The sequence below is a fragment of the Apus apus genome, chromosome 24, assembly GCF_020740795.1.
Source record: "Apus apus isolate bApuApu2 chromosome 24, bApuApu2.pri.cur, whole genome shotgun sequence".
In the NCBI taxonomy this organism is placed as follows: domain Eukaryota; kingdom Metazoa; phylum Chordata; class Aves; order Apodiformes; family Apodidae; genus Apus; species Apus apus.
In genome coordinates, this window is record NC_067305.1 from 2,208,436 (window position 1) to 2,233,361 (window position 24,926).

At 56.7% G+C, this 24,926-nt stretch overlaps 3 protein-coding genes across 4 annotated transcripts; 2 read left to right on the forward strand and 1 right to left on the reverse strand.

Annotated features, from left to right (window-relative positions):
• Positions 1-1,070: 1,070 nt before the first annotated feature.
• On the reverse strand, positions 1,071-10,867 carry PLEKHJ1 (pleckstrin homology domain containing J1). Of its 2 annotated transcripts, none has more exons than XM_051639584.1 (6): positions 10,713-10,867; positions 8,658-8,725; positions 7,257-7,323; positions 4,838-4,928; positions 4,587-4,650; positions 1,071-1,182 (listed from the first exon to the last, which is right to left on the reverse strand). In XM_051639584.1, exons 1-6 carry the CDS (start codon positions 10,804-10,806, stop codon positions 1,129-1,131), a joined length of 438 nt encoding a protein of 145 aa, XP_051495544.1. In that variant the 5' UTR covers positions 10,807-10,867; the 3' UTR covers positions 1,071-1,128. The 2 variants fall into 2 exon arrangements, with proteins under 2 accessions (XP_051495544.1, XP_051495543.1); XM_051639583.1 differs by having other exon boundaries at positions 1,071-3,944.
• A 31-nt stretch (positions 10,868-10,898) lies between these two features.
• Positions 10,899-18,057, forward strand: SF3A2 (splicing factor 3a subunit 2). Its single transcript, XM_051639581.1, has 9 exons — positions 10,899-10,942; positions 12,217-12,388; positions 13,325-13,396; positions 13,905-13,951; positions 14,619-14,728; positions 15,403-15,452; positions 15,745-15,885; positions 16,910-16,978; positions 17,574-18,057. The coding sequence occupies exons 2-9, from the start codon at positions 12,263-12,265 to the stop codon at positions 17,904-17,906; spliced, it is 948 nt and encodes a 315-aa protein (XP_051495541.1). The 5' UTR covers positions 10,899-10,942; positions 12,217-12,262; the 3' UTR covers positions 17,907-18,057.
• A 2,317-nt stretch (positions 18,058-20,374) lies between these two features.
• Positions 20,375-24,578, forward strand: AMH (anti-Mullerian hormone). The gene is made up of 5 exons (XM_051639571.1): positions 20,375-20,978; positions 21,976-22,163; positions 23,044-23,167; positions 23,329-23,512; positions 23,661-24,578. The coding sequence occupies exons 1-5, from the start codon at positions 20,375-20,377 to the stop codon at positions 24,574-24,576; spliced, it is 2,016 nt and encodes a 671-aa protein (XP_051495531.1). The 3' UTR covers positions 24,577-24,578.
• Positions 24,579-24,926: the final 348 nt, after the last annotated feature.

Below are 24,926 nucleotides of genomic sequence, written 5' to 3' on the forward strand. Positions count from 1 at the left end.
AGGATGGCAGGTCTAGGGAGGGGATTGTCCCCTCTACTCCTGTGAGACCCCACCTGGAGAACTGTGTCCAGTTCTGCAGCCCCCACCATGAGAAGGACATGGAGCTGTTGGAGAGAGTCCAGAGGAGGCCACGGAGATGATCCAAGGGCTGGAGCAGCTCTGCTCTGGAGACAGGCTGGGAGAGTTGGGGTGTTCAGCCTGGAGAAGAGAAGGCTCCAGGGAGACCTGAGAGCACCTTCCAGTGCCTGAAGGGGCTCCAGGAAAGCTGGGGAGGGACTTGGGACAAGGGCAGGGAGGGAGAGGACAAGGGGGGATGGATGAAAACTGGCAGAGGGAGATTGAGGTGAGACATGAGGAGGAAATTCTGGAGTGTGAGGGTGGTGAGACCCTGGCCCAGGTTGCCCAGGGAAGCTGTGGCTGCCCCATCCCTGGCAGTGTTGAAGAGCAGGTTGGATGGGGCTTGGAGCAACCTGGGCTGCTGGGAGGTGTTTCTGCCCATGCAGGGGGTTGGGTGATCTTTAAACCCAAACCATTCTATGCTTCCATGATTTCCTGTCCACCAGTAAAATGAAACTGGAACAAGCCAGGGGGTGTATTTGGAGGTGGGCAGGGATGATCAGAACACTTTCTAAGCTCATTCCCTGCAGGACTTTCAGGAGCAGGTGGAGATCCTGTGCCACTGACCACTTGCCCATCTCACGGAGGCTCTGGGTGGGTTTCACATGCTGGGACCAGGCTGCAGCAACAGGAACTGACCCAGCTTGTCTTCCTGAACACGTTTGTCACTCAAGCAAAAGGTCCCTAAAACCCACACTGTGGAGCCACCCCCAGCTGGCTCTGGAGCAGCCTCCTCCAGCTGCCCCCCTGCTCCTCCTCATGGACTGAAGGCACCAGCTCTTCTGCTGCAGCTCCTGCTCCTCCATCCCTGCTGTGACATCTCCTCCCGTGGAGCTGCTGGGGGGGGTCCCATGAGACACCCCGACCCTGCAGGGCTGTGCTGGACCCTGAGCTCAACTCCAGCCACCCCTCCCAGCCAGGGCTGGGGTTTTACAACAGCTCTGACTGCCACGGAGATTAAAACAAGATTTTATTGGAAATGTTCACTGTACAAGAGAGAAATGGCTTCAGTCACTGCAGCACACTCCCAGGGAGCCTGTACACAGAGCTTGGTGGAACAGGCCCCTGAAATACAAAAAAAGCACAGTGACCAAAGTGTGAAAAAGGAGCAATTGTCTATAAATCACCAGCAGTTGATGGAGATCTCCAAGTGTCTAAAAGTACCATCTTTCAGTCTGAAACCTAACCCAGTGTCCCAGGGCTGCTCTAGACATTGAAGTTACTGGTCCTGGCACTGGCCTGGGTCACTGTTCACAGCATTTGTCTTACATTCAGTTAAGAAATGTCATTGCTGCCTGTTAAGTGTTTGGATTATCTCTGGTTTACCCAACCAGTCCCCATAACACCCAACTAAAATGCCCAGAGTATGTACAGAGAAGGGGGAGGAGGAGGGTGTCAGTTCTGCTCCATGGGAGTGTAAAAGGACACTGGTGCTGGTCCTGGAAGGCACATGGCTGAAAACTGGGAGCTACAGAGGGTGACTGGCAGGACTGGGAGCCACCAGGCTCCTGCCTGCTGGGAATGAGCACATGCTGGCAGCCCTCCTGGGTTTTGGTTGTAGCAGGTTGACTTTGCATATTGAAGACTTCACGGGCCCTTGAGGAGCTGAGTGTGGCCGTGGCTGTTCTGCCTCTGCCAGGGGGTGGCAGGAGCTGTGGGAAGTGCTGGCTGCTGGAAAAGCCAAGGCTGGAGCTGGAGAGCTGAGGTGCTGGGAGGGGGGAAGAGCCAGGGGGGCTCCACTTGGCCCAGGTGGGCTCAGCTCAGCCCGGGCTGCAGCAGCTCTGGCCATTCTGCTGCCAGGCCAGGGACACCTCCCTCTGGCCCCGTGTCCCTCCCTCAAACCATCAGACAAGTTCCTTTTTCACAGTCAGTAAAGCTGTTGTGTTCCCACCAGGAACATGCCCTGCTCTGAGGTGAAGCACAGGAGGTTTGTGAGGATGGGAATGCAGTTTAAAGTCATCTGAGGACACTAATCCCCTAAAGCACAAGCTCTCTGTTGTTCCTGCTTCTAATCCCTCATTGTTGTGTCCACCAGAGCTGCCATCTGCCCTATTTTCTGCTTCCACCCTGGCATGTCCTCAGCAGGACACGCTGCCCCTCTGCTTATTCTGGTAAGTTCTGGGGTGAGCACCTGGAACCATTGGAGGGAGAGGGGAAAAGAAAACCTTGGCTTTGAGGTTAAAAATAAAGCATCAGTGGCATCTGCCACACTCCTGGTACCCCGCAGCATGAGGTAAAGAGGCCAGATCACTAAAGCTGCAACCTGGGCTCTTGTTTTGGCATTAACTCCCAGCCAAAGAGACCCAAAACTTCCCTTCAAGCCCAGATGAGGGCACAGGCTGCTCTGCCCCTCTTGCTGCCAGGCAGAGCAGAGCCCGGAGCAGCCCCTCCCCCAGCTCAGGCCCAGCCCTCCCAGCAGGGAGTCGAGTTCCTTCTGTCATCAACTGCCTCACAGTGTTACCTGGGACCTTCCCAAGGGCCTCTCCTGGAGTTTTTCCTAGTCTAGTTCCTGGGGAGCTGCTGTGGGAGATCTCCTGAAGCCCTGGGTGCAGCTGGGCAGGGGGGGGATGTGTGTCCCTCCATCCCTGGCTCTGGGTGCAGTTTTTCCTTCCTGCAGCCAGAGGGGTGGCAGAAGCTCCAGAGCCTCCAGGACAGACATTGTTCCTTAACTCCATTTCAGCCCCAGGGAAGGCAGCCCTTGCTCCCTGGGAGCTCCCTGGGACCTTGGCAGTCTTCTGGTCTTTCCTTTTGGCCACTCACAAAGGGCAGAAAAGCTGCAGGAACAGCTCAGGGAATGAAGTGTTAATGCCCAACTGTCCCCCACTCCCTGGGCTTACCTTCTGCATCTCCCCAAGCCCAAACGTCCAGCCAAAGCCCAAAAGTCCAGCCAAAGGAGAGCAGATCCCATCTTTACTATCCTCTCCATCTGACTCTCCTCTCTGGGAAGCTGAGGAACTGCCCAGCTCAGCCCACAGCACTGCAGAGGGAGGCAGGGTGACCACACAGCCCTGCCTACCCTCCCCTGTGCTTTGCAGCTTCATTCCAGTGCATTTTTTGGGAATGCTCTGCTGGGCTGGGGGCTTCAAACCTCTAGGGATTAGCACCACCTGCCCAGGGAGGGGAAAAGAAGAAACCAACCCCAAGAAGCAGGTGTGAGGGGCTGTGCAGCCACTGCTGCCCTGACAGGGGGGTGTGGATGCCCCTGTCAGCTGGAGCTGTGGCTGAGCTCTCCCAATGCTAAGAAGGCTTCAGTCCAGCTCTGCAACCAGTCTCAGCAACCCAGAGGACTTTGCAGTGAACCTGTTGTCCCTGACAACAAACCAGGGAGGGCAGGACAGGGTTAACTCTGCAAGCACAGCCATGCAAGCACCCTCACAGCACCGGGATGAACAACCCTGGTGGCTCCTTGGAGTCTGCAGGAAGATCCTGAGCCAGAAAAGCCAAGTAGCTCCCTGCAGGAGAGGGAGAGGGAGGATGAGGAGGGCTAGAGCTGGCTCAGGGCTGGCCCCAGGAGCTCTGCTGAGGGCACAGGCTGCAGGGAGCAGTGCAGACTGGCTGCCCCCACAACTGGGGCAAGTGGGAATGTGCAGGAATTCCTCTAAAATAAACATAAAACCACAACATTATTTGGCTAATAAATTAAAAAGTCACTTGGTCACCGCTGTGGGGAACTGCTGCTGTTGTTCCCAGGGTGGGGGCTCAGGGGGGAGACCCTCCAGGTGAATCTGGGGCCAGAAACCAGTTCAGCCCAGGCCAGGGGATTATTGCTTGCGTGTTCCCAGCTGGAAACGGGCTTCCTCTGAGATCCCATACTGCTCCAGGGGGTCCTGCAGCAAGAGCACAGGGAAGGCAGCAGTGAGCTGCAGAGCAGGGAGGCCAGCAGGACTGTCCCTCAACCAGGCTGCAGTCCAGGCTGGTCCACTCATCTCCTGGATTTGCCCCCATCCAGCCCCTGGATGCTGTTCCTGGTGGGGAATGTTGAGCAGACCCTCAGGTGGATCAGCAGGGTCATGGGTTGTGCTCAATCTGCTCTGGCCCAGGTGTGTGGGTGAGCAGCACCCACTTCCCTCCCTCTGAGCAGGGATGCTTGGAGGTGGCAGAGGAGTGAGCAGCACCTCAACCCATAGGTGCTCTGACTTGGCCAGGGCAGCCTGTGAGCTCCTCCAGAGCCAGGGGGAGCCTGGGCTAAAGCAGCCAGACCTGTGGAGCTGCAAACCTCAGGCCACTCTGCCCTTGGAAGGGTCTGAGGGCTGGAGCTGAGCACAACACAGGCTGGTGGCACAGGAAGACTCAGGTCTGGCCAGTGAGACCACAGCTTCAGGAGCTGGCTCACTACAGGATCTCTTTCACACACAGGGCAGCAAACAGCCTTGCACAGGACAGCTGGTGGCAACACCTGAGATCACCAGCCCCTGCTCCAGCTCAAACCCATCAGCCACCACCTGACAAACCAACTTCAAGGGACTCACCTTCCCTGTCATTTTCTGGATCTCATTCCGGTAGAAGATCAAGCTCCTCCTCATGAACTCGTAGCTGTAAGACAGGAACAGACCATGGCAGGCTGAGCAGAAAAGGATGTGGAGAAGTTTCAGATGCTATTTAGAGCTGAAGGGAAGCTTCCCTGGGAGGAGACAACCTCTTTCCTCCCCGGGGTTCAGCACAAGCTGATCCCAGAAAACAAACAGTGCAGAGAACAGGGTGCAGGGCTGACTCAGCCTACCTGGCTCGCCTGAGGGCCTCGATCCACTCCTGACACTGCTCCTCACTGGCACATTCAAAGCAGTATTTCCTCTCTGGCTCCTCGATGAAACCTGCCAGGGATAAGGAAAAAGCTTAAGGGAGGTCCTGGCAGAGCTGCCTGTGCTCCCCTGGCTCCCTCCCCAGCAACAGCCTCTGCCAGGCCACAATTAGCGCCTCCGTTCCAGGAAGATGAGGTGGGAACAAGCTGGGAAACCAGGCTCTGTCCCCTCTCCCCCACCCTGGGTGGCTCTTGCCTGTCCCCAGCAGCTGCCTACAGCCTTTGTCACCTCCCAGCAGCCACCAACTTTGGAAAGAGCAGCTTCTCAAACGGAGTGACAGCTGGGAGCTGAACCTGACCAACATGGCCAGATGTGGGGCAGAAAGTCCCTGAAGCCTCCTGGTCAGGAGGAATTTGGTGAATCCAAGTGGAAAATGACCCTGAGGTTGATCTAGGCAGAGGGCAACCACCAGAGGGGTTAACTGCACTAGGAGAAGGCACTGACCTGTCTTTGCTTGAGGCTTTTGGGAATCTGGTACAGTGCACAAGCAGAAAGCAAGTCCCTGTGCAACTCCAGCTCTTTACTAAGACAGAATCAGGACATCTAATTAATTATCTTGTCCCCAGAGCTCTGCCCTTCAGTACACAGCCCACAGAGATCCAGGCTGCTGCTGCTGCTGCTCAGAACTGGGTCAGGCTGCATCAAACCCTGCTGGGCAGGGACACAGCCCCACACCAACTGCCACGGGTTTTCATGGTGTTCTCAGGCCTCCTCATTCACCTCCCAACACCCCCAAACTCTTAGAATTTCACAGCCTGGTGCTTAGAGAGATGAGAATGTTTGGGATGTTTGAGGGTCCTCTGGAGACAGTGGGAACACCGGCTCTCCTGGCTAGAAGAAGAGACAAGGCTCTGCACAGGAAAGCAGCTGTGCCCGACAGCCAGGCCAAAAGATAGAGGGATGGCCTTGGAGAAATATCCTGTTATTTGCACCACATACCTCTGGCACAATGATTAGCTGCTGGATGAAAGGCTGCTCACAAAGGGCAGCACAGCAGGAGCCAGCTGGAGCCCTGGCTATCACCACAAGGCCAGACAGCCCAGCGGGAGGGAGGACGGATGAGGCGGGTTTATCTGGGGCTGCCTCGGTGTGATAAAAACGCAGCAGCAGAGAAGCAGCCCCAGGTCACTGCCCGGCCCTCCCCGAGAGGCTCTGCCACCAGCTCTGAGCCCCAGCCTGGCTGTTGTCACTGCTCCTCTCAGCACGGGCTGCTGGGCAGAGCACACACTGGCTCAGCCAGCAGGGAAGTGTCACTGGCCTCAGGACAGCGTCCTCGGGCTGAGGAGCATGAGCTCCATGAGGAACACAAACCCCATGAGGAGGAGAAGGGCTGAGGAGATGAAATACATGGGAAGGGTTGAGGAACACAAACCCCATGAGGAGAAGGGCTGAGGAGCATGAGCTCCATGAGGAGGAGAAGGGTTGAGGAGCATGAACCCCATGAGGAACACAAACCCTATGAAGAGAAGGGCTGAGGAGCATGAACCCCATAAGGAGGAGAAAGGTTGAGAAGCACAAGCCCCAGTGAGAAGAAGGGCTGAGGAGAACCCTATGAGAAAGGTTGAGGAGCATGAACCCCATGAGGAGGAGAAGGGTTGAGGAGCATGAACCCCATGAGGAGGAGAAGGGTTGAGGAGCATGAACCCCATGAGAAGGAGAAGGGCTGAGGAGATGAAATACATAAGAAGGGTTGAGGAACACAGACCCCATGAGGAGAAGAGCTGAAGAGCATGAGCTCCATGAGGAGAAGGGGTGAGGAGCATGAACCCCATGAGGAGGAGAAGGGTTGAGGAGCATGAATTCCATGAGGAGAAAGGTTGAGAAGCACAAACCCCAGTGAGGAGAAGGGCTGAGGAGAACAAACCCTGTGAGAAAGGTTGAGGAGCATGAACCCCATGAGGAGGAGAAGGGCTGAGGAGATGAAATACATGGGAAGGGTTGAGGAACACAAACCCCATGAGGAGGAGAATGGCTGAGGAGATGAAATACATGGGAAGGGTTGAGGAACACAAACCCCATGAGGAGGAGAATGGCTGAGGAGCATGAGCTCCATGAGGAGAAGGATTGAGGAGCATGAACCCAATGAGGAGGAGAAGGGCTGAGGAGATGAAATACATGAGAAGGGTTGAGGAACACAAACCCCATGAGGAGAAGGGCTGAGGAGCATGAGCTCCATGAGGAGGAGAAGGGCTGAGGAGCATGAGCTCCATGAGGAGGAGAAGGGCTGAGGAGCACAAACCCCACTAACCCCAGTGTTACCAGTGAAACAGCTGGAAAAAGCAGGAACTGAGCAGTGAAATGTTTCCTTTCCACAGCACAGTTTGCTGAAAAGTAACTCACTGATTGAGAAGACGTTCTCCTCCTCTTTGGTGATCCTGCAGTGCTCCAGCAGCAGAGCTCCAATGGGCTGGAAAAGACCCAGAGAGAGGCTTTCACCCACGTTGCACCCCAGTGAGACAGGGCCTATGTTTGCCTTTTAGGCAAGTTCCATAACCTGGTGCTACTTTTAAGAGCAATTCAATCTAATTGCATGAATGTTCCACCTTCTTTAATCAACCTTTTTGTTCCTGCTGACCTGCTTCACTCCTACCTGTACCCACTTTGCACACAATAGTTGGGTGTTAAAACATTTCTACTTGCTCAGACTCAGCCTGGGCTTTAGCATTTGTTTCTGGGAATGAAAAGACAGGGGAGAAGTTCACTTCCTTGCTCAGTAAATCAAAGGCAGATGAAATATTTAACAGGACAGACAGAACAACTCACACTGTGGGAAGTCCTGAAGCCCAGCAAGAGGTTGGGAGTAGCTGAGGATGAACACACCAGTGGTAGGTACCAAAGGGTGATCCAAGCCATTAAAAAAGAGCAAACCAAAAGTGAACTATTTAATCCAAAAAATGCAAATAAGGCAGTTGGGATGGTACTGGAAAACCTGCTTTACCACCTATTTCTGGCACAGTGGTTTTCCATTAGCCCCTTCCACTCGCCTGCTGGATTATTTTTGATCCACTCAAGAGCATTTATGATGGGATGAGTCTCAAGATGTCACTAGAAGCTTTCCAGCTCCTTTGCTTGCAGCACCAGCTCCCACACACAGCACCTTGCAGTCAAAAGTCTGCTTTTATATTTATTCTCTGAGAAAAGAACTTCAGCAGGGGATCCATTAAAAGTCACCAGATCTCACCAGTGGCAGGGCCAGTGTCCTAGTTTGAGTCAAACTGTGACAGCCAGAAACACAATCCAAAGGTCCCATCCCTCATTTCTTTTCTTTTTCTAGGCCCAAAAAGGGCTTCTAGATGCCCAAAATAACACTATTAACAGGCTCTGGCCACAAAAGGCTCCTGGTTACAGTCAGCACAGTGCACAACTGCAATTCCTGGCATAAAAAAAAAAGAAGAAACAACACTAATTCTTTTTCCAGGAGAACAAACCAGAAGCTTCCCCTCATGGTTTGGCACAGTAAGGCCCAGTCCTACAAACAAACATTGCAGACTCCACCTTTGGCAGTTTTGGGGCAGTGTTTTTGTTCCAGGCTCCCAAGATGAGCACCTGGATGTGTGCAGACAGCAGAGCTGCTCCTCACCCCCAGGAGTTTTCACTGAGTAGGGGGAAGAGGAAACAGGGGTGCTCTGACCTGGCTCTGGCAGGCTGTCACTGCAGCCTCCTCCAAAGCCCACACAACCCATTTCCCAGAGAAAGAAGAAAAACAGGGAGGAAAAAGAAACAACCAAGCAGCTTCTGTACCTCTGCTTCGTCTGTACGGAAGTAGAAGAGAAAGTTGACAACAAGCTTCACCAGGCGTTTCTTTAGCACTGCAGAGAAAAGAGAAGGTCACTTTGCTGCTTCTCAAGTTGCTTCAGAGCCTGGGGCACCACGGTACTGACAGACAGACAGGGAGACAGACAGACACAGCCCCCCCAGGATGTGGCTGCCCAGCCACTGGGCCTGAGGAAACCCAAGGGAACCTGCAAGTCCCAGCGGGGCCCCTGCCTGGGGCTGTCAGCAGGAATGTCACCTCTGAGGGACAAAGTCCACCAGGAGGCTGCAGGTGCTCACGTGGAGAAAAGCCCCAGGACCAGGGAAGGACTTTCTTCAACCCTCATATCCCAGTGCTGGTTTACAAAGAAATGTGTAGATTTCAGGAAGAGCCTCTTCCACTGATCCCCTGGTGTTCCTGACCAGCCACATCCAACCCCTCCAGTTCAGCCCTGCCACTCCTGTCCCCTAATCCAGGACCCCCTGGCCTGTCTGTCAATACCTGTGCTTCCCAGTCTCTTCCCAGTCTCTTCCCAGTCCTGCCTCCCAGTACCCCAGCCCTGCCCACCCCACATGGCCAGCCCTAACCCTGCCAAGTCAGGCCTGGTCCTGTCCCCAGTTTCCCAGTCAGGCTTCTCCCGTGCAACCAACCAGTCCTGCCCCTCAGTGTGCCCAGTTAGAATCACAGACTGGTTTTGGCTGGAAAAGTACTTTAGGATCATCAGGTCCAAGCATCTACCCAGCACTGCCCCGTGTCCCTCAGCACCATCTACAGGGCTTGGAAACCCCTCCAGGGATGGGGACTCCCCCCCTGTCCCGGGCAGCCTGGGCCAGGGCCTGACAGCCCTTTTGGGGAAGAAATTGTTCCCCAGATCCAATCTCAACCTCCCCTGGTGCAACTTGAGGCCATTTCCTCTGGTTCCATCCCTTGTTCCTGGGGAGCAGAGCCCGACCCCCCTGGCTCCAACCTCCTCTCAGGCAGCTGCAGAGCCAGCAGGTCTCCCCTCACCTCCTTGTCTCCAGGCTGAACCCCCAGCTCCCTCAGCTGCTCCTGCTCACACTTGTGCTCCAGCCCCTTCCCCAGCTCCACTGCCCTTCCCTGGACACGCTCCAGCCCCTCCGTGTCCTTCTTGTCACAAGGAGCCCAAACCTCACCCCCCCCCCCCTTCTCCCCCAACCCCCTCTCACCTCATCCCCCAGTAACTCCCACCCTGGCCCCCCCACACCCCCTGGATCCTGCCCCACACTCCTAGACTCTGTTCCCCCCACACCCCCCAAATCCCCCCCACACCCCCAGCCCCTGCCCCACACCCCCAGGTCCTGCCCTCCAGCCCCAGCCCCTGCCCCATACCCCCTAAATCCTGCCCCACATCTCCAGATTCTGCCCCACACCCCCAGACCCTGCCCCACACCCCCAGATCCTGTCCCCCCACACCCCCCAAATCCTGTCCCACACCCCAGATCCTGCCCCACAACCCCCAGTCCCTGCCCCACACCCCCAGGCCCTGCCCCACATCCTCAGATCCTGCCCCCCCACAACCCCCAAATCCTGCCCCACAACCCCCAGACACTGCCCCACACCCCCAGGTCCTGCCCCCCAGCCCCAGACCCTGCCCCACACCCCCTAAATCCTGTCCCCCCACACCCCAGATCCTGCCCCACACCCCCAGATCCTGTCCCCCCACACCCCCCAAATCCCATCCCACAACCCCCAGATCCTGCCCCCCCCACCCCCAGGCCCTGCCCCACACACCCAGACCCTGCCCCACACCCCCCAAATCCTGCCACACACCCCCTAAATCCTGCCCACCCACACCCCCAGGCCCTGCCCCACACACCCAGACCCTGCCAACACCCCCAAATCCTGCCCCACAACCCCCAGACACTGCCCCCCAGCCCCAGACCCTGCCCCACACCCCCTAAATCCTGTCCCACACCCCAGACCCTGCTCCATATCCCCCAAATCCCCCCCCACACCCCCAGGCCCTGCCCCGCCCCTAGATCCTGCCCCCCCCACACACCCCCTGCCCCCCCCCCTCTCACCGCTCCCCTTCTTGGGCACCCGCATCATGATCTCGGCCGCCTTCTCGGCGGGCTGCCGGGCCAGGGACAGCAGCTCCCGCTCGTTGTACCTCATGGCGAGACCCCCCGGCCCGGCCCGGCCCGGCCCCGCTCCCGCCTCACGGGCCCCCCATGGCCCCGGAACCACTTCCCGCCCGCCCCGGAAGTGCCCGCGGGGCCGCGCGCAGGCGCAGGGCGGGAGCGGGGCCGCGGTACGAGCTGGGGGGGGGGGGGGGGGGGGGGGGGCTGGAAAGGGGGGGATTTGGGGTCTTTTTTGGGGGTTCGGGGGTTCGGTCCGTGCTGGGCAGGGAAGGGGGAGGCCCCGGTGGGCGCGGGGGGGGTGTCGGTGGGTCCGGGTGGTGCCGGGGCCTTGAGGGGGGGCCCGGGGGGGGCGGGTCTGAGGCCTTGCGGGGGGGGGGGCTTTGGTTTGTGGGGAGGGGGGATTTGGAGCCTTGTTTTTGGGGGGGCTGGGGTGCTCGATCCGTTCCGGGGAGGCTTTGCGGCCTTGTCGGGAGGCGGGACTTGTTTGGGGGGGCTGTGGATCCATGTGAGGGGGCTGGGGCTCGTTTGGGGGGGTCGTTGATCCATAAGGAGGGGCTGGAGCTTGTCTGGGGGGGTTGTTGATCCATGTGGGGGGGATGGGGCTTGTTTGGGGGGGTTGTTGGTCCATAAGGAGGGGCTGGGGCTTGTTTGGGGGGGTTTGACCCTTGCTGGTGGATTTTTGAGGGGAGGGGGGGGTTTACTCCTGCTGGGGGTCTCTGTGGCCTTCCTGCACCCCTTTTTTTTGGGGTGTTCCTGTGTGTGTTGCAGGAGTTTGCAGCTCTGGCCCAAGCCGAGGGGAGGGGGCAAAGCTGGGACCTCACTGGGGGGGTTGGGGACAATGTGTTGAGGCCCTGACCTTGCTGGGGGGCTGGAGAGGAGGAGGAGGCGAGGGGGGGGGGGTCTCTGACCTTCCCAAAGGATTTGGGACTGCGTGGGGGTGACTCTGGGGCCCTGGGGGGGACATCGAGGTGGTGGGTTTGGGGAGGGTCCGTGGCAGGTTCTGGGGAGGCTGCTGGAGGGGGCCGGGGGGAGTCACTGGTGGGGCTGTGTAGAAGTAGGGCTGAGGAGATGGGGCAGGCTCTGGGGGCTGGTTAGTTTGGGTGATTCCTCCTCCTGGCCAGCGGGGTCAGTGGCTCTGTGTGTGCTGAGAGCCCAGGGCAGGCTTTGCTGTGCTCCTCTTAGAATCGTAGCATCACAGAACCAGCTGAGCTGGGAGGGACCCAATCAGGACCATCCAGTCCTTGTGTAGGGCACCCCGAGAATCCCCCCCCACCTGCCTGAGAGCATCATCCAAAGGCTTCTTGAGCCTTGGTGCTGTGACCACTGCCCTGGCTGAAAATCCTTCTCCTGATACCCCAACCTGACCCCCCAGCTTCTCGTGCTCTGAACTCCAGGCTGCGAAGCCGTTGGTCGTCACTCACCTTGCTTTCCTGCCCTTCTCCAGGCTCTCTCTTTCTCCATAAGTAGCTGAAGCACACAGATCCCCCATCATGGATTTCCAGCACCGTCCTGGAGGTAAAACTGGGAGTGGGGGGGTAGCCTCAGCCTCGGAAAGTAACCGGGACCGCAGGGAGAGGCTGCGGCAGCTGGCGCTGGAAACCATCGACATCAACAAGGTGAGTCCTGGCCTCTGCCAGGCAGCAGGGAGAGGACACAGGGCTCCTGTCCTGCAGACTGCTGTGGGGATGGTTGGAAAAGGTTTGGAGGAGGCCACGGAGGTGATGCAAGGGCTGGAGCAGCATTGCTATGAAGACAGGCTGGGAGAGTTGGGGTGTTGAGCCTGGAGGAGAGAAGGCTCCAGGGAGACTTTATGGTGGCCTTCCAGTTCCTAAAGGGAGCCTGCAAGAGGGGTGGGAAGAGACTTTTCAGCAGAGAGGGCAGTGATAGGATGAGAGGTAATGGTTGTAAGCTGAAAGAGTGTAGGTTTAGGTTAGATATTGGGAAGAAATTCTTCACTGTGAGGGTAGGAAGGCACAGGAACAGGTTGCCCAGGGAAGCTGTGGCTGCCCCATCCCTGGCAGTGTTGAAGGGCAGGTTGGATGGGGCTTGGAGCAACCTGGGCTGGTGGGAGGTGTCCCTGCTCAGAGCAGGAAGGTTGGAACTTGATGATCTTTAAGGTCACTTCCAACCCAAACCATTTCTTGAATCTGTGATAGGTTAGATCTTTGCCTGAGCAAAACAACAAGAGATTTGTTGAAGAGCTGTGGGTTGAAATGAATGATTTGTGTTTCTAGTAATGTGGGAGTTGAATGAGAAACATTTCTGGCAGGGCTGACCAGAGAGGTGCCAGCACTTGAGTGTTCAAGTGGCTGTTCCTGGGTTACTTTGAGCCTGGCTGGGACTTTGCTGTCCCTTGCCTGGGGCTGAGGTGCCATCACCAAGGAGCAAAGCTGCTGTTGCTTCACTTCTCACAGTCCTAAAGCAGTGTTGAGCCATTTGTTTAAATCTACAAACTCAGTTCTTCCAGTGCAGCAGAAGTTCAGCTGTGTTTTCATTGTTGTCTTGCTCTGCCATGGATTTTGCCTGTAACTTTTTCACAACTCTCTTCCTAGGACCCTTATTTTATGAAGAATCACTTGGGCTCCTATGAGTGCAAGCTCTGCCTGACCCTGCACAACAATGAGGTGAGCTGAGCAGCTTGTCTGGACCTTGGAATCATGGAATCATTTTGGTTGGAAAAGACCTTTAAGATTAAGTCCAACCATTAACCCAGCACTGCCAAGGCCACCACTAACCCTTTCCATGAAGAACTTGTTCCCAAGATCCAATCTAAACCTCCCCTGGCATGACATGACCATGCAGGACCATTCATGACCATGCACAACCACTCACCAGCATCCATACCTTGGTACTGGCTATTTGGGAATAATATTAGCTTCAAGTACAAGAGCTTGGGACATGCCTGATGAATGCTGAGGAGCTGGTGGTTGGGGAGTGACTTGTTAAGCCTACAGTTTATGACAGCTCAACAGCTGAGAGCAATCTGCAATTTCTGAGTAAGATTCCTCTCTGCTGAGGATTAAAATACCCTTGTCAGCCTGTGGTACAGTCTGTGCTCTGTGACAAGTGTCTGTCAGTGCAGGAGCAGGCCTGCCTTCATTTAACTTTCTTCTGCCTTGGTTTTTATTTCAGGGAAGTTACTTAGCACATACCCAAGGGAAGAAGCATCAGACCAATTTGTAAGTCATTCTCCTCTGTAGCTTTATTCTCTGCTGTCTAAGCACTTAAAAATGATGATTGTGTGCAGCTAGAGATCTGGAGCTGTTTCACAGCAGCACACTGTGCTGGAATGTTCTTTCACTCTCTTTCCAAGTGAACAGCCTGGCACTAACCAGCACTAACCAGCAGGTACAGACCAGATCTGCTCCAAAAGATGGTGCTGACAAGCCCCATTTTGACCTCAGGTTGAAAACCAGTTGTGGGATTCCTGAAGGAAGGGGGAGAAAGAGTTTTAAAAGCAAACTGAGTCTAGTTATGAGGTTTTTTTTGAATACAGTTTGGGAGAAGGTTGTAAGTTTTCTTTTAAGAAATGCAGTTTGCTTTGGTTTTGGTGAGTAGCTCGTGGGGTTTTTGTCTTTTTTCTTTCTTTCAAGAAGGAAGTCTCCTCATACCCATGTGTGCAGACAGGCACCAAGGTCATCTGGGGGGTGGGTGAGATAACTGAGATGACAGAGTTTAGGCAGGGGAAGGTCTGGATACAGCCAGCCTGTGGTGGTGCCTGTGGGGGAGAAACAGCAGGTTTTCCTGGCATCCTTTCTGTGAAGCCCTGAAGATTCCATGGTGAGGGGATTCAAGCTGCTCCCACTGATTAACCTCTGCAACTTGACACATTTCTGATGAATCCAGGGCCCGTCGAGCTGCCAAGGAAGCCAAGGAGGCCCCTGCCCAGCCAGCACCAGAGAAAGTCAAAGTGGAAGTGAAGAAATTTGTGAAAATTGGACGACCAGGTTATAAAGGTGTGTTGGGAGGGTCTGTCAGAGGTGAAACCCAGTGCCTGCTGGGCCTTGCCTGGAGGGCAGTGCTGGGGTTGTGAATTATTAATTAGTCTTTTGAGTAGATCTGTCCATGAATAAGATACTGGCTTATCTCCTGATGTCCTTTATTGTTTAAATTACCCATGGAACATCTCTTTATTGCTGAGAACCCCTTTAATAATAGATGGGGGTGTCTCAGTCTTTCAGCTCTGCTTAGCAGTGCTGCAGGAGATGATGGCTTTGTTTCAGTCCCTCTCCTCCTTCTGTTGTGCTCTACTATCTTTCACTAATGCTTACAAATCACTCCTTGCATCAGTAACTCACATTCTTTTTTGTCTGCAGCAGCTGAATTTCAGTAGAAATCCACAGTGGGATCATAGAAAAGCCTTTTAAGATCACCAAGTTAAACTAAACCAAACACTGCCAGCTCCACCACCAAACCATGTCCCTAAGCACCTCCTCAGACTTGTGCTCCAGACCCTTTCCCAGCTTTGTTGCCCCTCAAGGTGGCTTCAGTTAAAGACAGCGTGGCATTTTGTTTGATAAATGGGAGAACAGTCTTGTCATATGTTGTTGTTGGGAGCTTTGTGTGTTTCCTAGGGCAGAAATAATGTTGCTCTAACCCTGTGTGACATCCTGAGCTTTCATATTTACAGTGACCAAACAGAGAGATCCAGAAACAGGCCAGCAGAGCCTTCTCTTCCAGGTAAGGGCACTTAAAATTCTTGGGGCTTGGGTCAGCCAGGTAAAAATGCTGCTGAATGAGCAGTTTTTTTCAGGATTCAGTAAAGAAACAAACAGCCTCAGTCCTGTGGTGCTGAGTGTGTCACACAGATCCACCAGCACCGTTGTCGGGCTGTTCCCTTCGGTGGCACAGGGCTTTCTGGTGGGAGCTGATCTCTTGATATGCTTGGTCTCAAGGGGTTTGTTTTGCACGAAGTGGGGGGAATGAAAAGGAGGGGGAGGTTTTCCTTACTGCTGTGGTCATGTCCCACCAGATTGATTACCCTGAGATTGCAGAGAGCATCATGCCCCGCCACCGGTTCATGTCGGCGTACGAGCAGAGGATCGAGCCCCCGGACAGACGGTGGCAGTACCTGCTGATGGCAGCTGAGCCCTATGAGACCATAGCTTTCAAGGTGAGACTTTGTCTCCAGTTCTGGAGCCCTCAGCAGAAAGAAGGATATGGAGATCCTGGAGTAAGTCCAGAGGAGGCCACAAAGATGATCCAAGGGCTGGAGCAGCTCTGCGCTGGAGACAGGCTGGGAGAGTTGGGGTGTTCAGCCTGGAGAAGAGAAGGCTCCAGGGAGACCTTAGAGCAGCTTCCAGTGCCTGAAGGGGCTCCAGGAAAGCTGGGGAGGGGCTTGGGACAAGGGCAGGGAGGGAGAGGACAAGGAGGGATGGATGAAAACTGGCAGAGGGAGATTGAGGTGAGACATGAGGAGGGAATTCTGGAGTGTGAGGGTGGTGAGAGCCTGGCCCAGGTTGCCCAGGGAAGCTGTGGCTGCCCCATCCCTGGCAGTGTTGAAGGGCAGGTTGGATGGGGCTTGGAGCAACCTGGGCTGGTGGGAGGTGTCCCTGCCCATGCAGGGGGTTGGATCTAGATGATCTGCAGGGTCCCTTCACACCCAAACCAGTCTGTGATTCTATGATGATTTGAGATTAACTGATTATTGGGAAAGTTCCCATTTTTTTCCAAGACATCAGTTCCAGGGAGCATCACTATATGTGTCTATTCTATCCTTCAGAGGGTTAATGGACTGTAAAGGGGGGGAGGGGGGTGTGTGAAGAAGACAACTGGAAGTCATTAAACCCTGCTGAGAATTAGCAGAGGACTCAGGCATGAAAACTAGGCTGTGTGCTGAGCTCTGGGGAGCTGCTGACTTCTCGGGGTCTGGCACAGAAAGGAGCCTCCTGGGCTTTGCTCCTCAGCCTTCGTGCAGATGTTAAGAGAGGGTTTTTTGCCAGGACACTTGTCCTTGACCACTAGGGAGGTAACTTAATTCTTTCCTGCCCCCATCTCTATCTAATAACATCCGAGACTTGTGCATCTCACAAAGGCCTGGAATAACTGTGCTTATCTTGCAGGCTCTGGTGCTAAAAAAGGGCCTTTGAGCTAATCTGGTGGTGCTAATAATAACTCCTTGTTCTTTTTTCTTGCAGGTGCCAAGCAGAGAAATCGACAAGGCAGAAGGGAAGTTTTGGACCCACTGGAACAGGGAAACCAAACAGGTAGCTGGAGCACTGCAGGGTTTTGCTGCAGGGTGGGAGAGGGAGCAGGAGGGCAGAGCAGCTTGGGGGGAAGGGCAGAGCAGGGGAGTGAGCATCAGTGATGCTCCTGCTGGCTTTGGTGCTAAAATCTTTAGCCTTTCAATGTCACTGTGGTGAGTTCTCTTGACAAAATGATTCTCCTGTGTCTCCTGATCTTTGTGGGAGTTCAAGCTGGGAGGTAGAATCCTGGGATGTCAGCAGGCACAGGGGTGTCTGAAAGTGCAGCCCAGAGGTTCTTCTCTTGTGTTTCCTGCACCCATGGCCTGGGTGGATGGGAGAGCAGGGACAAACCCATAGCTGGGTATACAGGGCCTGTCATGGAGAGCTTAGTGCTTGGAAGGACTTTCAGGTGGGTTAAAGCACTGGACAGGAGTGGTGCAAGTCCTGAGTGGTGCCAGGGTGGAAAGGAACCATGGTCTGTGGAGCTGAGGGGCCAGGAGAGGTCCCAGCTGCGTCCCTGGAGGCAGGAGGTGGAGAAGAACAGCTGTGTTGTGTGATGGCAGAGTTGTCCTGAGGATTAATTGTTCCCTTCTCTTTGCTTCTCTCCCCTCCCCAGTTCTTCCTTCAATTCCACTTCAAGATGGAGAAGCCCCCAGCTCCCCCAAACCTCCCTCCAGGGCCCCCGACGGTGAAGCGGCCGCCCCCCCCGCCGCTGATGAACGGGCTGCCCCCCCGGCCCCCCCTGCCGGACACTCTGCCACCACCCCCACCCGGGGGCATGGCCCTGCCTCCCATGCCTCCCTCTGGACCGGTGCCACCACCCCCGGTGCCACCACAGCTGCCACCAGCACCCGGTGTCCCCCCTCCTGCTCCTCTGCCACCCATGATGAGGCCACCTCTCCCTACGGAGGGGCCAGGCACTATCCCACCTCCACCTCCCTCCAACTGAAGCCCCTCCTGGACTCTGTCCTGCTGGACTCCTTTAGCTCCATTCTTTTTATATTCAGATCACAACTGATCCAGAGCAATAGTTCTGTTTTGTACACCTGTGAATTTGCCTAAATCCTGTAGGTTCATTAAAAGGTTTTTAGTTTTCCTTCCTCTATGTTTTCCTGTGTCTTAGTTAATAAGTGTTGCCCTGTGCTCAACTTTCTTTAGCTCTTAGATATAGAAAATATTCCCAGTCTGGTTACATTTTGGAAGTTCTCCAAAGAGGAGGGGAAAGGACTGGAAATCTGTAGGCACCTCAGCTCCTCTTGACTGAACAGCTCCATCAGCCTCAGCTCAGCTGTGTTGGCTTTACATGTTGACATGTAACCCATCAATTAGCAGCCAGCTAATCAGCTGCTATTCAACTGGAATCCTTTATTGAGCTGTTCACTTGGTGATGGGGAGACTTGTCATGGAGACATGGAATGGATTCTGTTCCTGCATCCCCAGTAATCAACAGTGGGCAGAATGGAGGGGGAGCAGAATGTTCTAAATCTGTTTTTTTCTGACTTGCTGCTGAATTATGATCACAATCAGCAGCAGATTCCTCCTTTCTCCTGGTGCCAGAGCCCTGTGCTGTAGCTCAGGTGCTGCCAGCTAAAAGCTGGAAACATCTCTGCTGAGGAAATCAGGTTGGAAGGCTGCTCAGGAGTCCTTGAGAAGAGTCAGACAAGATTTCACTGACAATTTAGGAAGGAATCCTCCTGCCCCAGAACGCAGCTGCCTGGCCTCTGCCTGCTGGACTGTTGACACCAAACATGAGCTCACAAACAAAGCAGGGGAGTGCTCGTCTGGGGCAGTGGCAGAGATCTCTGGGAATGTTTAGTCAAAGGAAATTACAGAAGCTGAAGTGATAGTAAATCTTAGTTTATCATTCATCCAATGTTGTCTCTACAGTTGGGAGGCACCTGCTGTCACATAGGGTTTGGATTGTATCTATCCTCCCACCAGCAGACTGGTTTTGGCTGTTCCTTCTCTGTGTGTGCTTCTATTTATACTAAGTGTTGCTTTCAAACAACCGGTTGGTTCCCATTAAAAACCAGAAGCTCTGAGATTTCTCCTCTGTGTCCTCCCAGGGTCCATTTCTCTGCTCTGGGATGTCTCAGTCTGGGGTACCCGGGTGCTGGTGGGTGAAGGCATCACTGGGGGCTGGGCTGCCTGACCCTGACTTGCTCCTGCTTGCTCCTGGCCAGTGCCTGGCTTGTTTTGGGGGCCACAGGGGCGACACAGCTGGACACAGCCCTGCAGCTGCTGTCCCTTTGGTGAGGGAATCAGTATCTTCAGCTCTTCTCCTGGCCTGGCACAGGTCCCCTCAGTCCCACCCAGAGTGTCCATCCCTCACTGGCTGGGCTGTTCTTGGGCACCACACTCAGTGCTCCAGCAGCTCCAGGGCTCTGACTGAGGTGTCTGCTGGGTCTGATGCCTGGGCCAGCTTGTCTGGGTCCCCTCCTTGCCATCCCCCCTTTGTCACAGCCCCTGTGGAAGAGGCCTCTGCAGTCCCCAGCCCCGTGGGGTGGTGCCCTTGTCCCTCTCCAGTCTGGGTGGGCAGGCCCATCATGATCTCTGCTGCAGCTGGATCCTGAGCTCCCAACTGCAAAGTCTTGGAAACCCAGAGAAGGGTCTGAGCATGTGTTGGGACTGTTTTCTGCAGGAACCTCCCCCCCTGCCCTCCATTGCCAAAAAATGAGTCCCCTTGGGTGTGGGAAGGTGTCACCGGGGTGGATTATGTTGCTGGCATTGCTCATTCCAAGTGTTCCAGTGAGTACTGGCGTCTCACAGAGGGAAAACTCCTTATAACAAGTGTGTTGTGAGACTTTCGAGGTCAGGTCTGAAGTGTTTAAAGTCCCCAGGCTGCTCCTGCACCCCGGGAGATGCTCCTTCCCAGGCTGAAGCAGCCTGAGGCTCAGGAGATGTGAGTCCCTGCAGGCGCCAACCGAGGGGGAGGCTTTCCTGCCAGGCCAGGAGAACACTTCCATGCATTTACTTAGTTTGTGTCCATTATCTGTCTCTATCCCCCTCCTCCTTGTCTGGCTTGTTCTTCCCTCCTGGCATGTCATGGGAATGATATGTGCCAATCCCCATGAAGATCCCAGGCTAGACATCCATCCTCCTTCAGAAAACATCTGAAGTCAAGGACGTGCCGTCTCCGCACAGCGAGAGAAACTTCTTTCATACTTTATTTATTTTTTTATGTATCCAATACTAGATGCAAACCCCAAAATAGAACCAAAAAAAAAGTTTCTTTGAAACATCCCTCCCTCCTCTTGGGCATGACAGCCTTCGGGTTTCTCAGGGGAGGTGTGTTGTGCATTGTCAACTCAAGGCCACTGGTTTTTAAAAGGGAGACGCCGTCCTCCCCTTCTGCCCGAGTGCTCTGAGGTGTGTGTGAGCTGCTCCAACTGCCCTGGGAGCAGCTGGAGTGGGAACATGAAGGCTGTTCTTGGGGTGCTCTTGCTGTGCCTGGTGCTGCTGCACCCCTCTGCAGCACTTCCAGCAAAGGGGAGCGTGGGGGAAAGGAATTCCCCAGGGAACAGGCTGGAGCTGAGCCCTCCGGAAGAGCTGGGGCTTGAAGGAGAGGAGAGAAAGAGAGAAAATGCAGGTTTACAGGGAAGAGTGAGACCCAGCTCGGTGGCAAGATCAAGGTTGACTGGTGCTGCTCACCTCTTGTCTGAGCCTGAGCCAGGAGCAAGATGCCTCCCCGGGCTGGCTGGGGATGGGGGCACAGGCTGGGCCAGCTCCAGCCTGCACCCGTGGCCGCTCGGGGGGCTGGAGGGACCCGTCTGCAGGGTGAAAATGGACCAGGACGGGCTGACCTTGAGGCACATGGAAGTTGTGGGGGTTCTCACCCACTATGAAAGCAGCTTCATCAAGCTGTTGAGACAACGCAGGGTCTGGGATGAAAGTTACCTGGAGACCTTTGGCCTCTGCCAGGCTGGGGAGGCAGGTGCTGCTCTCCAGCCCCTGATGCACATCCATGGACACGTGGTGGAGCCGGGGCAGGACCGACTCCTGGTGCTGCATCTGGATGAAGGTTGGTGTGAAATCCCTGCTCTGGGGTGAGCACAGGGCTCGGGGAGGCCAGTGCTGTCTGCTTGCCCTACATCAGAGATTTAAACACAGGATTCAATGTGTGGGGTTGGGTTCCTTTTAAGATTAGCAAAGTGGTGCAGGAGAATGTCTTTCCAGGTACGTTTTGAAGAAGTTTTAGTAGTGATGACAGGTTGTGTGCAACATGGTGCCTCGTCCCTGCCTCTGGCTGACACCCAGCTGCCACAGTCTCGGTGGCTTCTGCTCTGCTTTCCAGATTATGAGTGTTTCTCACTTTCAGCCTTCATGACACGGCTCCCAAATCTGGCTGGGAAAACAGAGGAGAGGGTTGGAGGACCTGGCTGGTCCTGCTGTGAGCCTGGCTGCTGTCAGCTGCAGCACTGACTGCTCCTTTGTGCCTGCCCAGGAGTCCTGAGCCCTGAGCTCAGCTGGGTGGCTTCAGCCTTGAGCAAAAACCAGCGGGTTTCATCCCTCTCTGCATCCCTCCATGCACCCCTCTGTGCTGTCCCAGTGGGAAGGGCTGTGCTGGAGGGAGAGCAGCCACAATGATCCCTCCGGTTTAATCCTGTGCAGCAGGAGGGTCACGGCTGTCCCTCTCTTCTTGAAAATCTCTCCCTTCCCTCCCGGATTTTTAGATTTGTCAGCTGAGCTGGCCGGTGTGGGGTGGCTGGGGCAGCGGCTCCTCCCCAGGGAGCACGGCTGGCGGCCCCGCAGCAGCCGCGATGGAGCCCCTGGAGGAGCTGCCGTGGGAGAACAGACCTCCCTGGGGACCTGCCCAGGAGGATTTGCCGGAGCTGCCCTGCAAAGAGCTCGAAGGGGCCGCAGGGTTTGCCCCGCTGAGCATCTCCCATTGGAGAGGGGATTTCTGTGTCCCTGGTGCTCAGCCCTGAAGCCCCTTCCTCACCCACCACCCCCCCTGGGGTCCCCCCCGGCCGCCAGACGGGGGGTTCGCTTCCCTTCACCCGCCTTCTCCTTTCCAGTGAAGTGGGAAGCGCAGACGAAGCTGTGGTTCAAGCTGGTGTTCCAGGCAGAGGTGGGCCGGTTGCTGGGAGAGCTGCGGGCGGCTCTGCTGCTCTTCTACCTGGGCAGGCGAGGGGGGCCGGGGGCCGGGACCCCCCCGGAGCGGCGGGAGCTGCTGGTCACCGGCCCGGGGCTGGCGAAGGAGCAGGTGGGTGGGCACGGCTGGTTCTGGGGACAGAGATGGTGGGAGGGGGGGTGTCTCAGCTCTGCTGGCCCAGTCCCTTTGCCACCCCCTCCCAGTCCCTTTGCCACCCCCTCCCAGTCCCTTTACCACTCTCTCCCAGTCCCTTTGCCAGCCCTTCCCAGTCCCTTTGCCACCCCCTCCCAGTCCCTTTGCCACCCCCTCCCAGTCCTTTTGCCACCCCCTCCCAGTCCTTTTGCCACCCCCTCCCAGTCCCTTTGCCACCCCCTCCCAGTCCCTTTGCCACCCCTTCCCAATCCGTTTGCCGCCCCTCCCAGTCCCTTTACCACTCTCTCCCAGTCCCTTTGCCACCCCTTCCCAGTCCCTTTGCCACCCTCTCCCAGTCCCTTTGCCACCCTCTCCCAGTCCGTTTGCCGCCCCTCCCAGCCTCCCTGCCTGTCGCACCCTCCCGAGCCATGCCTGAAGATGGTGCTGTTACCCTGTCCCCAGCTCCCGGCCAGGACAGAGGGATGGACCGGGGAACCCAGCCCATTCTGGGGGTCCTGTCCCCCCCGCCCGGGTACTCTCCAGCCTGGCCGGAGGCAACAGCCCCGGCACGGCTGCCGGGGAAAGCGGGTCTGGGGCAGAGCTCGCTGGGGGCTCTCTGCCCACCCGCCAGTCCCGTGGGCCTCCCTGCACCCCACGGAGCAGCTCTCGGGCTGCGTGTCGGAGCCCCCCTGCCCTCCTTGCTCCCGGTGGTCCCGACCCTCCCATTTCCCTGCTCCCTGAGCCACCGCAGACTGGCTGACCCAGAGCCAGCGGGGACCCCGGTGGGGGGGCTCATTTGAGTGCCCCCCAACCCCCATGGTGTCTCACCCACATCCTCGGACCTTTTTACTCCACACAGAGCCTCTGCCTGGCCAGGGGCACCCAGTACCTGGTCCTGGGAGCCACCGTAGCATCCATCAGCCGCGGCAGCGAGCAGCTCAGCTTCCAGGCATCCCTGGCCATCAGGCACCGTGGAGAGGGAGGTAGGGACACGGCGAGCCCGCGGGGCTGGGAAGGTGACATCCGTGTCCTCTGAGTCCTGACGGAGGCATTCCGGATCCTCTCAGGGCTGTGTGAAACGAGGGGCTATGGGGACATGTGGGAGACCCCAGGCCACCATCCTCACTGCTCCTCTCCCCACCAGGTGCCCCCCTACCTCCCACGGAGACTCAGCAGCTCCTTTTTGGCTCGGACGACAAGTGCTTCACCAGGATGACCCCGGTGCTGTTATTGCTGGCCAAGTCACAGCAGGAGGAGGTGGCTTTGGCCCCTTCTTCCTACCTCTCTGCCGACGGGGTGGTGGATGTAGCTCCCTACCCACAGCTCAGGTCCGTGACCCTCGCTGCAGCCATGGGAGCTGGGGACCGAGGGGAGAGGGGCAGCCCAAGCTCTTCTGTGATGGGATGTGAGGCAGGACCTGGCAGGAACCCCAGGGTACAAGCTGTCCCGGTGACCCTCCCTGTGTTCTCCTCACAGCCCACCCCAGGCAGGGACCGAGGAGCTGCTGTCCCCCACCGCCCCGAGCCGAGTCAACACTTCGTCCCCAGAGCCCGGCAGCAGCAACCAGTTCCTGGCCATCCTGACCCAGTTCATCCGTCAGGTCCTGAGCACCTCCAGCGATCCCCCCACCCAGCCCAGCCCCCACCACTGGCTGGACTTCCAGGTGATGGAGACCCTCCCTCACCAGCTGCTCAACCTGTCGGAGGAGGCGGCGCTGGAGCGCCTGGTGGAGTCGGAGGAGCCCTCGGTGCTGCTCTTCCCCCAGGACAGCGGGGCCGTGCTGGAGCAGCACCTGGGGGCCTGGCAGCCTGAGGGGACCGTGTTGCAGCTGCTGATGGGCAAACTGCAGGCGGTGATCCAGGATCTGAGGGACATCCCAGCCTTCCAAGCAAACACCGGGCTTTTCCAGCGCCTCCTGAGCTTTTGCTACTACCCGGCGGCACCGGGCGAGGGTGAAGGCGTCAAGCAGCCCTCGGGCTCGGGGAAGCTGCACACGCTGCTGCTGCTGAAGGCGCTGCAGACGGTGCGGGCTCGCTGGCAGGAGCGGGGGAAGGTGCAGCGGCAGAACCGCAGCGCCCGGCACCAGGCGCACTGCCGCCTGCAGGAGCTGACCATCGACCTGCGGGACCGCAAGTTCATCGTCATGCCCACCGTCTACGCCGCCAACAACTGCGAGGGGCCCTGCAAGCTGCCCCTCTCCACCCGCGTGCCCAGCTACTACTCGCACACGGTGCTGCTGCTGGGGATGCAGGAGCGGGGCTCCCCCCTCCAGCGCGCTCCCTGCTGCGTGCCCGTCCGCTACTCGGATCAGCTCATCATCAGCCTCTCCACGGAGGGGCTGGAGGTCCGCAAGTTCCCCAACATGGTGGCAGAGGAGTGCGGCTGTCGGTAGAGGCTCCCGCCCGTCTCCCCGCTCGCCCTCAGTTTCCCCCGTCCCCAGTTTGTCCCGGCAGCTCGGGAACTGGTGCTTCTCTCCGAGACGGGAGCTCCCCGCGCCTTCTTTCCCCACCGTTTGGCTCCTGATGTCGCTCTGGTTCTGGGTTTGTCTGTAGCTGTGCCAGTCCCCCGGGGGATGCTCGGACGCCCCGTTTTTCCCTGTGCCCGATGCTGGGGATGCCCGAGGTGCCCATGAAGCCGTGCAGTGTGGCTCTGACCCCACAGTAAGGTTTGGGCTGGATGTGGGCACCAGGAGACCATCGGGAGACCACAAGGCTTGGTCAGGACCGTGCTCATTGAAACCTT